This window comes from Zonotrichia leucophrys, chromosome 5 (genome assembly GCF_028769735.1).
Source record: "Zonotrichia leucophrys gambelii isolate GWCS_2022_RI chromosome 5, RI_Zleu_2.0, whole genome shotgun sequence".
Classification (NCBI taxonomy): Eukaryota; Metazoa; Chordata; class Aves; order Passeriformes; family Passerellidae; genus Zonotrichia; species Zonotrichia leucophrys.
The window spans coordinates 27,515,091-27,530,282 of NC_088175.1; the positions used below are offsets into that span (position 1 = coordinate 27,515,091).

At 35.6% G+C, this 15,192-nt stretch overlaps 1 protein-coding gene across 18 annotated transcripts in view; it reads left to right on the forward strand.

The window, feature by feature from the left end:
- Positions 1–15,192, forward strand: part of GPHN (gephyrin) — a 270,224-nt gene that overhangs the window by 188,028 nt on the left and 67,004 nt on the right. For 14 of the 18 annotated variants that reach the window (XM_064713503.1, XM_064713512.1, XM_064713496.1 and 11 more), the window contains one exon: positions 9,267–9,323. The exons of the other annotated variants lie outside the window; for them this stretch is intronic. In XM_064713503.1, the coding sequence (XP_064569573.1) occupies positions 9,267–9,323 (57 nt within the window). The remainder of the gene's footprint in view (positions 1–9,266; positions 9,324–15,192) is intronic. 18 annotated transcript variants of the gene reach the window in all.

The following is a 15,192-nucleotide window of genomic DNA, read 5'->3' on the forward strand; positions in this document are numbered from 1 at the left end:
TATTAGTTGAACAGAAATAGCAGCTATAAATGCAATCTAGCACATGTCAATCAAATCTGTCATTATCTCAAATGTTTTGAGCTCCATGTATGGTGCCAAAAAGACTCTTGCAGTTTAACCCCAGCTGGCAAGCCTCCTGCAGCTGTTCACTCTCTCCCCAACCAGTGGGATGGGGGAGAGAATCAGAAGAGTAAAAGTGAGAAAACTTGTCAGTTGAGACAAAGACAGTTTAATAGGGAAAGCAAAAGGACACACAAGCAAAGCAACACAAGGAACTAATTCACTGCTTGCCATGGGCAGGCAGGTGTTCAGCCATACTGATGGGAGCAGGGCCCCATCACTTGTAACAGTTGTTTGGGAAGAAAATACATCATTCCAAATGTCCCCACCTTCCTTCTTCCCTCAGGCTTACATGCATGACCCCATATGGGGTGGGATATCCCTCTGGTTGGGGTCAGGTGTTCCAGCTGTGTCCCGTCCCCAGTTTTTGTGCACCCCCAGCCCACTTGCTGGTGGGGAGGAACAGAAAAGGCTTTGATGATGTTGCAAGAACTGCACAGCAGAAGAAAAAGCATCCCTGTATTGTTGACTGTGTTTCCAGCACAAATCCAAAGCATAGACCTGTGCCAGCTATTGTGAAAAACATTATCTGCACCCCAGCCAAAGCCAGCACAACAGGCAACTGAAGGTGGTCTAGCAGCAGGCAGTTGTGTTCCCAGGAGCCAAAACTGATATTTAGGCTAATAAAGCTCTTTCAAGGAATGTATACTCCAGTGATTAATGTATCATCTGCAGTAAAAGTTTGCTGGTTTCATCACAGGAGTAACATCAATCTGATGCAAGATTTGAGAGGGAAGCAAGAATCTGAAGCACAGATATTGCTTTTCTCATTATGTAAATATGCAATTCCCTTCAAGTGGTAGGCTCTTTAGCAAGTGCATTAATAGTTTCTGAAGCCCATTCTCACCATTGGAAAGGGTTTTAGGAAATAGAGGATTTAAGAGTAAATGGCACCTACTGGTTCTGTGATCTTAACTCCTATTTTCAGCAATATCTAATATTATTTAACATTATAATATGTGATACCATCAAAGATCAGCAAACTAAAAATAGTTTTTCCCTTCTGCACAGCTCTCTCAAGCCTTGTTTTATAATCTCACTATCTCATTGGTCAGTCTGTACTCAGTTGTCTTTTTGCCTTTTAACTCAAATAGGACTATCCTTGCTTGTATTCTTTCCTCAGCCAGACAAAAAGGATGTGTAAAAATTTTCAGATTTTATTTTCATTAATTAAGTCAAGTTCCTTCAGTTTTGTCCTTTAAAACAAACTCATTCCAAAGTCTTACATGCTGAAATTAATTGCCCTTAATTTGCTCACCAATTTGGTTTTATTTTTAAGGGCAAAACATAAGGGGCATTTATGAGTAGGGTAGAATTTGATTTCTTCAATTAATTTTCAACAGTACATTTATTTCTTTGAAAGGAAGGGAAGTGATTTTTTCTATTTCTAATTGCTTCCATGCCATCATTGCACATTATTGGATATGAATTTCTGTAGGCATTTATTGATATTTACATTTACTGAAACCTTCATACAATTTAGTTTGTTGCTTTTTATTTAAATTAGCAATAGTAAAGTCTATATGGAAAAAGCCTATGAGAAAACAGAAATCCTTAAGGTGAGGCATTCAAAGCACTTACAGCTGGAACATATTTCTCTGTAATGCCTGTGTTGGAAATAGGGCCTCCCATTTGATTAACTCACAGTAGATTTATGGAAATCATTCTGTGAGAAACAGTAACAGGTTTGGCAAGACTTCAAACCAGCTGCTGGTGTTTTTTCAAATTGCAGTTTATTTCTTACAGCTCCTTTTTTTCTTTTATATATAGTTTTTCAAAACGTGAGGAGCATCTTTATCAAGGAGTTCTTAGGTGTTTGCATGGCAGTCCTTTGCAACACGGTGTTTGCTTTATGAAGTTTGCCGACAGCCTCCCTGGACAATGGTGTCACTCAACAGCGCTGTTAGTGTAGACAAAGATTGACCTTGGCCATTTACCAGGTTTTTGTTAGTACTTGGCCACTTAAAGGTCATATTGTTTTAAGCTTCTGCTAAGTGAATTGCTCACCAGATCTTTCCACCTTAACTTAATCTTCTGATACTGTTCTCTCACTGCTTTAATTGTTTCCTGTGCCTTTAGTGGGTACACCCTTTTCCAATATCCTTACCAGCTCTTCCACTCCTCTGATTATTGAACTCCTCAGGATGTACAAATGTGAGGAAATACATGTGACAAGAGGTGTTTACACACAGCCCTGTCTAGTCAAAAGGATAAAATGCAGGCTGTTACAGATATTTGAAAAGAAACCTTAAAGGTGCTTGTCCTCTTCCCTTTAAAGTCCCCATCTGTTTTCAGAAAGGCTCCTTGTTACACTGAGCCCTAATGCAAATATCTCTCTTTTAATTTTGGTGCTAGAAGTGGTTAAAGAGAGCAGATATTTGCTTTATAACCCTACCAGAGAGCTGGTTTGCTTTACCTGTCCCATCATCAGGTCACTCCTAAGTGATTTCATTGGTGCAACAGTTTTCTCCGTGACCATGAGGATATCTTTGATAGGAGCTAGCTTAGTGTCTAAAAGTGTTTCAAGGACAGCATCCACCACTGTACATGCTATAACCCTGTATCTGCTGCAGCTTTTAGAACTTAAGTTCAGCTCAGGACAGCAAGGCAAAATAGCACATTCAGAAGTGAATTGTCAGTTTGGAAAAGGTGTACAAAAAGAATACAGAACTTCACCACCCAGGACTAGAATGTTTTTATTTTTGCCTTAAATATGACCTTTCCTTCTTGCCAAGACAGATTTCTGATATAAGGAATAGGTTTGAAAAAGTCTACTGGAGCATGAGGTGTGAATCCTGCTTTCTTTTGTAGGGGAGCTAGAGAATCACTGAGGCTGCAGGCATAGGTGAGGAGCAAAATGTGCCAGCAGACAGTAAAAAAATGATAAAATGGGTCTGAAATGAGAGGATTGAAAATATTGAGGGGAAATTGGAGGTAAAGGTCTAATATAGACCAAAGCAGTATTTGTGGCTCTTGAGTGATGGGCATGCAGGACTTAGAGTGTTTGAGGAAGAGTGGGAAGTAGCTTGGATGCAGCAATAGCATTATGAGAAAAGGAAGGGCTGTGGTCAGGAAGAAGTGTCTAAAAGGCAGCCCTGAGCTGGTAGAAGGATTTGCAAAACTTAGCTGTGTGACAGGAGAGTTGTCCAACTGTTCACTTTATAGTGACAGTAAGGACCAAGCTCTCATATGCCCAGATTTCTAGCTTGAATGAGATTTAGGACTTTAAGTCACTACAAATAGAGGTACACTATGTAATATTTATATTTATTGTAGTCTGTCTTGCCCTGGCTGTGCATTTACCTATCAAATTTTTATTTCTCAGCGTTAAATTTCACTGAGGTCAATAGATATTTTTAAAGAATTGACAAATGTGGGTGTAAAATTATCAGTGTACAAAGTCTCTTGTGTAAGGACATGGTTACATTATCTTTGCCATTATGTGTGCTAACAGAGCATTCGATCTAGTGATGATACAAGTTTGAAAACAGTAAGAAAATTGCTGTACTTTTTACCACTGCTTGTTCCACCTGCACTGTGTTTATTCCTACATCTGCACATGGAACAGTGTGAGTAGTAATGGCCATATGAAAAAAAAAATTGTGGGTAGTGTGAACAAAATTTTGAGATGGTATGATCAATGAATGTTTTATTGGCATCCATTAGCATTCACATACATTACACTTTTGTTTAACATTAGGGTTTAATGTTATCAAGAAGTGCAGCAACCTTAATAAAACTTTTATGCCAAACTGTGGTATAATGCACAGACATGACATTGTTTATTGGTTGAGAATGTATGTCATTGTTAGAGGAGCCTGTATTCCCTTTGTTTGAAATATTCTCCATTTAAGAAGCCCCCTCTAATTGGTGTTTGTCTGCCATAAAACCGCAGAAGTAAAAATACTTTCAAGTGCAAATGTATTTTTTATGCATGGATGTAAAAGTTATACATAATGCATTTTTAAACTTAAATTGATTTGCTGCTGTATTAAAAATGTATTAAGCTCTTTGTTAGCAGTAGAAACTGCTCACTTGATGTAGAACATCGTTCTTGTCAGTGAAGAATATTCAAGTTGAAGTTTGGATTTCTGTCAGCATTTTCCACTCTTGATTGGGCTAGTAAGGGTTGTAAATCATGCCACCTAGACCAGTATTGTATTATATAATATTTGGAAGTTGACAGTCACTGTGCCCACCATCAAAGTTGTTCAGAAGTAGTAAGTAATTGCTTCACTAATTAAAATTACTTCTTGCTAGGCATGGAATATTTACCATTTCTTTCTTTTTCTTCTTACTTGGATGTCACTGCCCCTCACTTCTTTTCAGTTTGTTGCATACCTTGTACTCGATTAGCATTCTTTAGGGTCAGAAAATGCATTTTCCATCTTCCTAAGTTTTAATCTCCTTTGTATTCAGCTCCCTTATGTGATCTGGCCAATACATAAGACTTTTTTGTTCCTGGCCAACTGATGTGAAATCATTGCCAGTTAAGTTACTTTTGAGATATGTTTCTCTGTTAATATGAACTTTGTGAGAACTTGGGAGAGATTTCAAGAACATTTATTTGGAACATAATGGTACAATAATATGCATAGCGTAGCTTTTGTAGTTTCTCTTCATCAACTGGGCCTCCTTCTCATGTTGAATGCACTTTATCAGCTGGAGAAATCTCCAAGCTTTTGATAACAAATTCTTGAGGCCCTCTAAAAATCCCTGTTCTTTATATGTTGTATTCTTTCAGAACTCCTTTATGTGGGGGCTGTTTGAATATATGCTGACTCATATTTAATTTCTCTTCTGTTACGGTTTTTATCCTCTTAATGCATTTATCTTTAGGATCATTTTCACATTTTTTTATACATCCACCTACCTTTTCACTGAATCACAAAACACCTCTTCAAGCTGGACTGGAGCTTATCCTATTGTTTTTCTTCTATATTTTCCTTGCTTAGTTGAATGGCCCTTGGGGGTAAAAAAAATAAAAGCAATTTCAGGGCATATTGTGAAATTCTGCTGAAGGAAATGAACCAAAGTAGGAGCATCACATGTACAATTTTGTTCTGGATTTCCAAAACTGATCATCCTTTTCTCGGCATGATGCCCTGCCCTTTGAGATAAAACAGCAACTGGAAGCAAATAGTGGCAGGTAAAACTGAAAAAAACCCAAGGAAGGTCTTATTTTCTCATGGAATGTACAACTTCATAAAATATTTCGTAACAGCATGTGGACTCACATTGACAAATATGATGCAAGCAAGTTTCAAGATTTGGTATTCAGTAGAGGATATTGACTCCATTGCACTGCACATTCCCTAAGGCAGCAAAAAGAGGCAATGGCTACAAACTGGCAGGGACTGTGTTTGTGGAAGGAAACAGAAAATGCTTGTCATCACAAGTTGGCAGGGATATGTGGTATAACATACCTGCCAAAACATCTCTTTGCAGACTCCATGATGTTCCACACATAATAATAATGCTTTTATTGATTTGCCATTCATTTTTGATCTCTGAAGCAGTAATCAAGTGGGAGAACAGTTAGGTTTTTCTTATGTGTACAGCAAATAATCTGAACTTGATTTGCATGTTGTGTAGTATAATCTCTTACTTTTGATTATCGTAATTCCACCATTGCGTGCCTAGATCATTGAATAAGGTACTTGGCATCTTTTTAAACTATTCCTGTAAAAAATTTCTATTGTGAGTTTTGCACTTGTTCGATTTCAGAATTAAGTAATTTAATCATATCAAAAAGATGATGTCATTATGAACAACTCATGTGCTGATTTTGGAAAAAAGTCTGGCAGAGGTTTGGCTTTTTGGTGAATGTGGATGGGAAAACACTTTTCTGAAAGACTTGGGTCCTGCAAAATTCCAATTTCTTTGTTGGAATGTAAGCAGGGAAACTTTAGGGCCGCACAAATGGAATATATTATCAGAAAGGAGAAGGCGTCTAAGCTGGATAGTGTTAAATATTTGAGGCTATTTCTCCTCTTGTGGAACTCTTCCTTTCAATAAATCCAGCAAAGGCAGAGTCTCAGATTAGGTAATTGTTCAGAGCTGTTCTTCCTTTATGACAAGTATAAGCAATAGATTAGATCCATTAGATATGTATTTAAGGTTAGGTCTTCTAAATTCTGCTTTCTGGAGGAAATCAAGGATGAAGATAACAGGGTAATTTCTCATGTGCTCTATGAAGTAGAAGGTAGTGGAATAACGCTGAAACTGTATGAGACTTATGCTTATGCATTTTTTCTTCTCTCATCTTCTAACAAATCCACCAACCATATTTGAGCATTCCTCTTTGCTCACTCTTTGATTCTGGTTTCCTTGTTTCTGAAGTTTTCTTTGACTGGCTTCCTATCTCATTCTGCTCCAACTGTAACTTCACCTTGTTCTTCAGATATAATGATAGAGATGGCTGTAGTTAATTTTTAGCTATTAACTCCTGCTGCTTATCCATTGTGAATAAGAAAGGGATGTAAATATAATGCATTTATGAGCTGTCAGTGCATTATACTCTCCTAGTTTCCTAAAATGTTCCCCACACAGCACCCTTCTTCCTTCTTTACATTAAGTATCTTTATTTGTCGCCTTCAGACCCTTCAAAACCTTTGTCACCTTCAAACCCTTAGGATTTTTGGGTAATATTTTTGCCATGACTACTTGGTGTTGCTCCTGCCTCATCTTTTAATCCACTTATTTAATTTGTGTTGTGGTATAGACACTTTTGATTTAAATCACTTAGACACATTTTTCATCATAATCTTTTCTATTTACCAGTGTTCATCCATCATGGGGTTCTTGTGTTAGCTGAGTTTCTGAAAAACAAGGGATGTATAATCCATGCCATTTTCTGAATTATAACTTCTAGATCTTCCTACAGTTGACCAGAGAAAGATAAGGATGCACCTGAATTCCTTTTTGTGGTATTCACCATGAAAAAGATATGGCTGTTTATTCCTGCTGTCCCTTGCCTTCTTGGTAATATCCTATTTAACTCCCAGAACAGATGTGGTATTGTTTGTGCAATACCCATGTAATTCTCATTCATCCCTTGAGAAGCATTCAAGTTGCACTCTGCAATGTTCCTGCAGAAAACATGCTGTCATGTATATTAACTGTGCCAGGGATGTAAAGCAAGACTTAGACTTAGACTGCCTCCTTGTCATTTATATATGCAAGCATTTAGAGCTTCATTGCCCACGGTGTGCACATTGTGTATGCATTTCTACATATATTTTGAAGAAAGACCAAATAATATTAGATATATGCACCTGTAATATCTCCAGTCCCATTTCTAACTGAATCTTAAACCTCCAGAACAACTTGAGCAGCCACAATTGGTGAGTAATGCAAGAAAAACTTTTTCCCTTAAGGGCAGTGCATATTGCTGTCACAACTTTTCCTCAAGTTTCTGTGTTGTGTATTACTTTTCTTAATGCCCTAGTTCCATGTCATTATGTGAGATTATAAGTGTTTATTTTTTCCTATCTCTCATTTTCCAAACAAACCTAAATTTATTATTCATTTAAAAGTTTCTAATTGATAAAATGAATTGCAGTTCTTCTAGATTGTCTTATTATTGGGATGGTAGTACCTAACCAGGATGTTGGGGAAGGCATCTTTGCTCTAACTCACAATGGTTTTTGTTCAGATGAGGATCTTTTTCCAAATTGAGATGCTCTTTTTTTTTCCTCAATTAGGCAGCTAATATGTACTAATTCGGTTACAACTGCATATATTTTAATTGAATGTGTCTTCTAAAGGAGACATAATTTATTTAAGAATTGCTGTTTCTTCTTGGTCTGTATACTAGTATTGATTGGAGATTTTCCCATGATAGCAGTAGTGACAGTGTTTCACTTGAGAGTTCAAACTGGATGTGATTTTAATGCCATAAGACCAGGGAAGGAAAGCAAAAATTAACATAAATGTTTCCAGTGTATTTTGCTAATGGACATACTATCGGAATTAAATACTTAAATTGTTAACATATTGATTTCTTGAGAATCAAATACAAGTAGAAAAAACAAAACACTCAGTTGACTGTTTTTTGAAGAGGTATTTCTCTATTTTGTGTGGGTCAGGAAAAACCAAACAGGACAATTTAACTTGTGCCTTGCTAGTGTGCTCCAGAGAGCATGAAGCACAGTTGAATTTCCATGGTTCATTCAATCTTTGGTTTCCTTGCTGAGATTTCTACAAGCCAGTTACTGCAATTTGAAAAGGTTCACCTCAGTTGTGTGGGATTTTGTTTTAGTTAAGATAATAAGAACTTTCAGTTCAGTCTTGGCTGAGACTAGTAGGTTGTCACGAAAGTAATTTTTATTGTCTTCTTCCTCTCTGCTTCAAATGACACATGTTCACTTTAGTGGTAAAAGAGGTATATTTACCAGATTAAGAAATTCTGAAAATAACTTCTGCTGTAAATGAATGTTTTATTTTGCATGCTTCTATTTCTAAAAATATGAAGCCTTTTGAGCAGCTACCTCATTTGTTTCTTCCATCCTCTGCATCATCTAGGAAAAACGATATATAATAAAGGAAAAGTGATCAGATAGGAGATGTTGGGGGTCATATACACAGATATTTAAATATTTTAAATAAAAATCTAATATTGGTCTGGCATTAAAATTTTCTGGTTGGGCAGCATAATTTTTAACTGGGAAATATGATAGCAGTGGCTAAAATCTCTAGGCCTGGGTCAATAGGAATCTGTATTGCATTCTGTCAGGTATCAGTCATGATACTTGCAGGCTCCCAGCTATAGCCTACTCTGCTCACATAATTTATAGAAGGTAGAGGGGGATTTTCTTCAGTTAGAGTTGTAGAATTTCATTATTCTTAATATCCAAATCAGATAAGTAACATGTATTTTTTCAAAAATGTTAGTGAATTCAGCATATAACAAATGTGCCAGATTGGTAATAAACTGAGAAAGAAGTGGTCAACAAAGCAAGTTTAAAATGCCATGATAAAGTGTCATTTATTCCAGAAATTAGTCTGTGTCTTTGTCCTCTAGAGGTGTCTCAGAGAGTCAAATTAATGTCTTGCATGTACTGCTAACTGATTGTGTGGAAATTTTTTTAAGTTCACTTTTTCTTTATTCTTCTGTCTTTTTTACCCATCTTCCTCCATTGTAGCAAATTAGACGGCCGGATGAAAGCAAAGGAGTTGCTAGTAGAGTTGGATCCCTCAAAGTAAATATGTTTCTAACATTTATTTTGCAAGTTTTCTTCTATAGCCTACACTTTTCCTTTTGAAGGGGGAGGTGTGGGGAGGGAGGGAAGGGGCTTTTCCATTTCTCACCATCACATCATTTTTATTTCAGTATTCTTATTGCTGTTGGGTCACATTTTGTTTGTTTCTGTGCTACACATAGAACAACCAATTGAAGGCAGGCTGCCAGTTAGGTAGCTTTGGGTGTCTCTAGAAGTGAGAAATAGTAACAACCTTTTTTAAGTGCCTGTAATTTGGTGATCATGATTAAACCACTTCTCTGATCTGCCTGTTACATAGAGAAGTGATTTACTCATCTTCAAACTACTGCTTCCCAACTTGAAACATAATTAAACTTTTATAGTGTTCACACTTTTTGCATTTAATACTGCAAAAGACCATTTCAAGAGAGTTGAATATTTCAAATATATATATAGCCTTTAAATTAGAAAAAAAAATCAAAGTAAAGATCAAATGAAAGATAGTCACAGGAGAGTAATAAGAATGGAGCCACTGTTTTGCTGATAGTATCTTCTGCCTTTTAACGTTTGTATAAACATACAAAAATATTTAGATTGCTTAATAGAACAGGCAGATATCTAAACTAGTACCCACCATTCACAGTGTTACACCCTGATGAATGATTTTGAACCAAGAGGCTGACCATATGCAGTCTAACCCATTTTGATCTCAAGTTGCCTCTATTTCAGTTATCCTGTTTTTCACTTTTTTCCTACTTTGTTTCCTTTTAGCACTTTCTCAACCACTAATTATTTATTTTTTTCTTCTGTATTCTCCTTGCCTTTCCCGTCTTCTTGGTTTATGATCTTTTGTTTTGGTTTTGTATGTAAGTGTATTGCATTTGTTCCAGGACAAGCCATCCTCTCTGTTCTCTAACACTGTTCTACAGCTGCTCTTTGTGAAAATGTTATTTCACTGAGCACAAAGAAGGGGAGGGAAAGGATTAATTATGCACCTCTTTCCGGTAATGCCTCTGTTTAATGCCTCTGCCTTCTTTTTAGCAGAGAAAAAGAAGCCAGTTGCTACTTGTTTATACAAGTTCTAGCTAGAGGCATCTGTAGCATTCCTCGCTGTGAGGCTTTATCTTTTCATCTTGTGTTTTGGGGAGATGTTTTAATTACAGTTAGATGAGAAGAGCAGTGTAATGAATGAGGCTCTGTTTCATGGGAAGACATTCAGGACCACTGAATTTACATGGATAAAAATACAAGACAGCCACAGTTTCTGTGCTGTTTTTGAAAATTATGATCATGATTGCAGTGACCATGCATTTTGAGGCATCAGTCATCACATACAGATCTAGATGCATAGTGCATGCACTTGTGCAGAAGATGTAGCTTACTTAGATGGTGGGTTTCACCTGCTATTATGAAGACCTGCTGATAGCTCATTTTGGATTAATATTTCTTTATGTGATTTAATGCCATGACTTAAAATATATATGTAGACAGAAAATCTTCCCTGTAGAAAATGGGAAATCCTAACTGAGGATCCCAAACGTGAAAATATTCATTTTACAGAAAAAAAATTAAAATATTATATTTTAATAAAATAAAATGTATTTTATTAAATAAAATATTTTTCCATTAAAATTCTTTTATGTAAATAAATTCTAGAACACAGCCTTACTAATAAATAAGCAAAAAAAAAACCCTAACAATGTAGCAGAGATTCAGTAGCTTTATAGTTCCCTTGATTTTTCTTTTTTTTTCCTGTAGTGAAAAATAGCCATGTTAAGCAAAGATACCTTGCTTTCAGATACCAAGTTGACTGAGCCTTGTATGTCTGTGTTGTTCAAAGCACTTTGATATCTTGAAATGTTTTGGCAGAGGCAGTGAGAAATGCATTATGCTATGGTTTATTAAAAACAAAATAAAACAAAACACAAAAACAAAGAGCAAAAGAAAAATGAAGTAAAAACAACTGTGACAAGAGAGCAGGTTGCTTTTTCAATTCATTTTCTGATGTTTACATGTAGCTCCATGGAAAGCTGGAGGAGCTCAGAGATCACCCAGAAGGCAATGTCAAAGGATGCTCTCTCCGAGTAAATGTATGATTTCACTCGGTGATCTCATTTTTTAAAAAACCTCTACTGGCTGGTAACACCAGATCTGATTGGTTTGTCCTCTCATCCTCATTCTTTTCCTTTTTCTCTCTATTTCTTCCTTTGTGTTTTCTTTCTTTTCTAGCTGGGATTTCATCTTAATGTATGTGAGAAGCCTGACCTGATTGACAGAGTTTGTTGTAAAGAATATGCTACTGCATTTTAATTAGTGCTAATCAAACTGCTCGACTTTACAGAAACTAAAAAAAAAAAAATCCCTTTCCAAAATCGAAGTTGCATATCTAAAAGTTTCCTGAATATTAAACTTAGCAAGGAATAAACCAGATAGTATTTTTATTCTTTAAAAGGCTTTCTGCGAGTGATAGTCTTACCTGAATCAAAAACTGTGGCTGATACAAGGTAACCCAAAAGCATATAGGTTCACATGTACCTCTGTCTTTGCCATTAATCTTTTTGGGTCCCTGTTTTACCTTACAAAATAGGTCAATATTTGGTTGAATGACAGCTATGCAAATTTTGTTGCTTGTTTTTTTTAGCAGAATAATGCAAAAAATACAGCAGCATGTTTCTTCTGTGTCACATTTGTTCTTTAATGAAAAAAGTTGTAAAAAAAGAATTAGGATCTAGTATATCAGTCATGACACCCTATAAAAGTCACCCAGTTTTCACAGAAATATTTAATAAAGCAAGTCAAATCCAATATAACAACACAGACAGCAACACCTCTTTTTTAGTAGTTCACCTCATAAATTAAGAATAGCTTTCCAGCAATTCTATATAGAAGTGTCTTTAAGCCATGTATTTTGCATAAAATGACAATTAGGAAAAAGTTTGTAGTAGAGTAAATGTGAAAGATAATAGCACTTTATCCCTTTACACATCCATCCACTGAAGGGTCTCTCAGTAATTTCTTTGGATTCATGTCCTCTATGTCTTCCATACACTATGATTGTTGTCATCCTCAGAACTATCACTCTAATGCATAATCCAGTAAGGTTATACAGTGCAAGATAATTTTTGTAATGAATTTTTTTTTATAATTTTGCCCCTTTTGGATGCTTTTGCATATACAGCTTTGTATCTGGAATACAGTTGATTACTGCTTATTGTCAAGTAGAAATTCTTGAGTTTATAATCTTTTGCAAGTCAAATACAAGGAAATTGAGCTGCTAATGTTTTGCAGTTTCCTGTAAAATAAAATTAATTAAAGGATATCTTTATCCTTTATCTGATATCTTTATCCTGTCAAATCTTTTAGGAATCAAGTTTTGGGGGGAAACTGTCATATTTTAGACTTGGTGATAACTCACAATAAAGACAAAGCAAGTTAGTTTAAACTACTTTTTGTTAAATTCCTGATTTAGTACTTAAGAATAAATGTAAAGCCAGGAAAAAAGATGCCATGAAACATGGTACTACAAAAAATATGCTGTAATTATACATTATTTCACAGCATGTCACATGGGGAAAGATTTCAAACTAAAAGCTGTGACTGCAATAGCCATGGCAGCATGACAACATGAGTTGTCATGAAATTGTCCTGTTCCTCTGTGCCACTTCATCTGTTATTTCATTACCATATCCTCCATGATGGAAGTCAGTCAATTAGTAAGGAATGTAAGTAAGTAAATAAAGAAATATTCCATGTATTCTGCATGTGCCTCCTGAAACAAGCAGAACACATTGCTAAAATTTGCTGCTTTGTCACTGCTCCTCTGATTCATGCAGGAATAATGGATGTTTTAGATAAGAGCATTTTAAAAGACAATATACAAATGTCTGATCAAAGAGAAGAAATAGTGAACAATTGGAGAAAAAAAAAAGACGGATCAGTTAATAGTTAATTTTTTAAATAATTTTCATTTTTTCCATACTGCTTTTGGAAAGGGTTTTAGATGTAGGTTTTTGATATTTCTACAATGTGGCAAAAGTATTGAATGGTGTGGGAGGGGGAGCATGTAGTATCTGATGGCCAGCTCCAGAAGTGAAAACAAAATGCTATTGCAAAATACCATTAAGGTGGAACCTTTATTTGAGAACGAATTGCAAAGACATTCTTTCCAGATTGAGTTCAAAGGCCATTGGAAATTTGTGGAGTATAGTTCCAAAGCTTCTGATCATTGTTGCTTCTGTGTATCTAGTTGCTGATATGTAAAAACTCCATGCTGCGATGATTCTTGCTAATCATGCATTCTTTGGATCCTCACCTGCAAAACTGAGGCCAGTGTTTTTTTCCATGCTGTTGAAAGACAAACCATGGGAACAATGGCTGGACATTATTTGTGAAAATCTTGATTAGAGCCTCATCCAAAAGTCTTAGGTGAATAGCTGCACCCCTGTTCTGAGCAAAAGCACACCTTACCTTTCTTAGAAAGATTTTAAAGCTGTATTTCTGGAAACATTTTTTGCTGTGTCAGAAGATCTTTCTTTTTTCTTGTTTTTCTCTAATTATGAAATAGACTGTTAAGAATAACAGTTGATTTCTTAAAACTGTGTTTTTCAGTCTTGCTGTTTGTTGAAGGAATTTTCTATTTTTGTCTTAATCCTTCTGCAACTCATCTCAGTTTAAGAAAACATTTTATCAGTTGAGGAAAATTCTGAGTGTGTGGGATTCAAATTTTCTTAGCAATGTTATTTAGAAGAGCAAATGAAATACAGAATGCCAGAAAGGAGCAAAAATATTTTTGGAGTATTAAAACTTTTTGAGGAAGAAAAAGAGTTGTATATTTAATGGAGACACAAATTAGCATAGACCAGTGTGACTGTAGAAATTTCCTGGAAGTGATATATTCTATTTCAATGAAAAAATATGAAATACACATTTGAAACTGAAAAATATTCTTGAGAAACTTGTATGAATACTATGTCCTCTGCTCAGTCCGTCATATACCTAAGTCAGCAAGTGGTCACTAATAACCTGTGTGGAAATCCTTGCTGGATTCATCTTTACCACAAATGTAACCAAACTGCTGTACAGTTTAAGTCTAAGGAAGTTTTGCTAAGGCTTCTGATAATTCATTTTCTTACCCCTAGAAAAAAATCATGACATTATTTTTTGTACATTTATAAGAACCAATTTTTTTTTTACATTCTGTTTATTAGGCTGCTTTTACTCCTACTTCAGACAGTGAAACAGGAAATATTTCACCTAAAGAAAGGATTTTTCTATAAATTACTGGCGAGTTTTTTTTAATACTCGAGTTATGTCTGAGTGATTAATAGTTTGGAATAATGGGTATCATGCATAGACAAAATGTGTCTTAAGCAATCAATGAAACTATAGGTTACCAATTAACTTGTGTTAACTTGCACTGAAAGCTCTTGACAGTGGACAGAGTCCCTCAAGAACCACACACATGACGTTGCTTAGGGGCCTAATCTGCAGATTTCTACTGACCTATATCTGGCCATTAGTCATTGAACTTTGCCAGTTATTCTGGTTTTTAGAGCAGTGAGATTGAAGAAAAACCTTCTTGTCAAAATGCTGGTTCTTGGTATGTCAGCACATATTCACAGCCTCTTATGGGTTTTCACCCATGAGATTGTGTCCTTTGTAGAGTTAGCATAAGACTAATACTTTTAAATGAAACAGATCAGTAAATTTTTGTCCTAGAATACCTTATTGTCCTAAATATAGTGTTGTCAGATATCTAGAGGACCAAGAATTTATATTTGTCTTCAGATTCATCTTTAGTTTTAATTATTTTCAAATAGAGTACTTTTTTCCCCCCTTTTAAAGAAGCTTCCACCTTAAAAGGCATAAA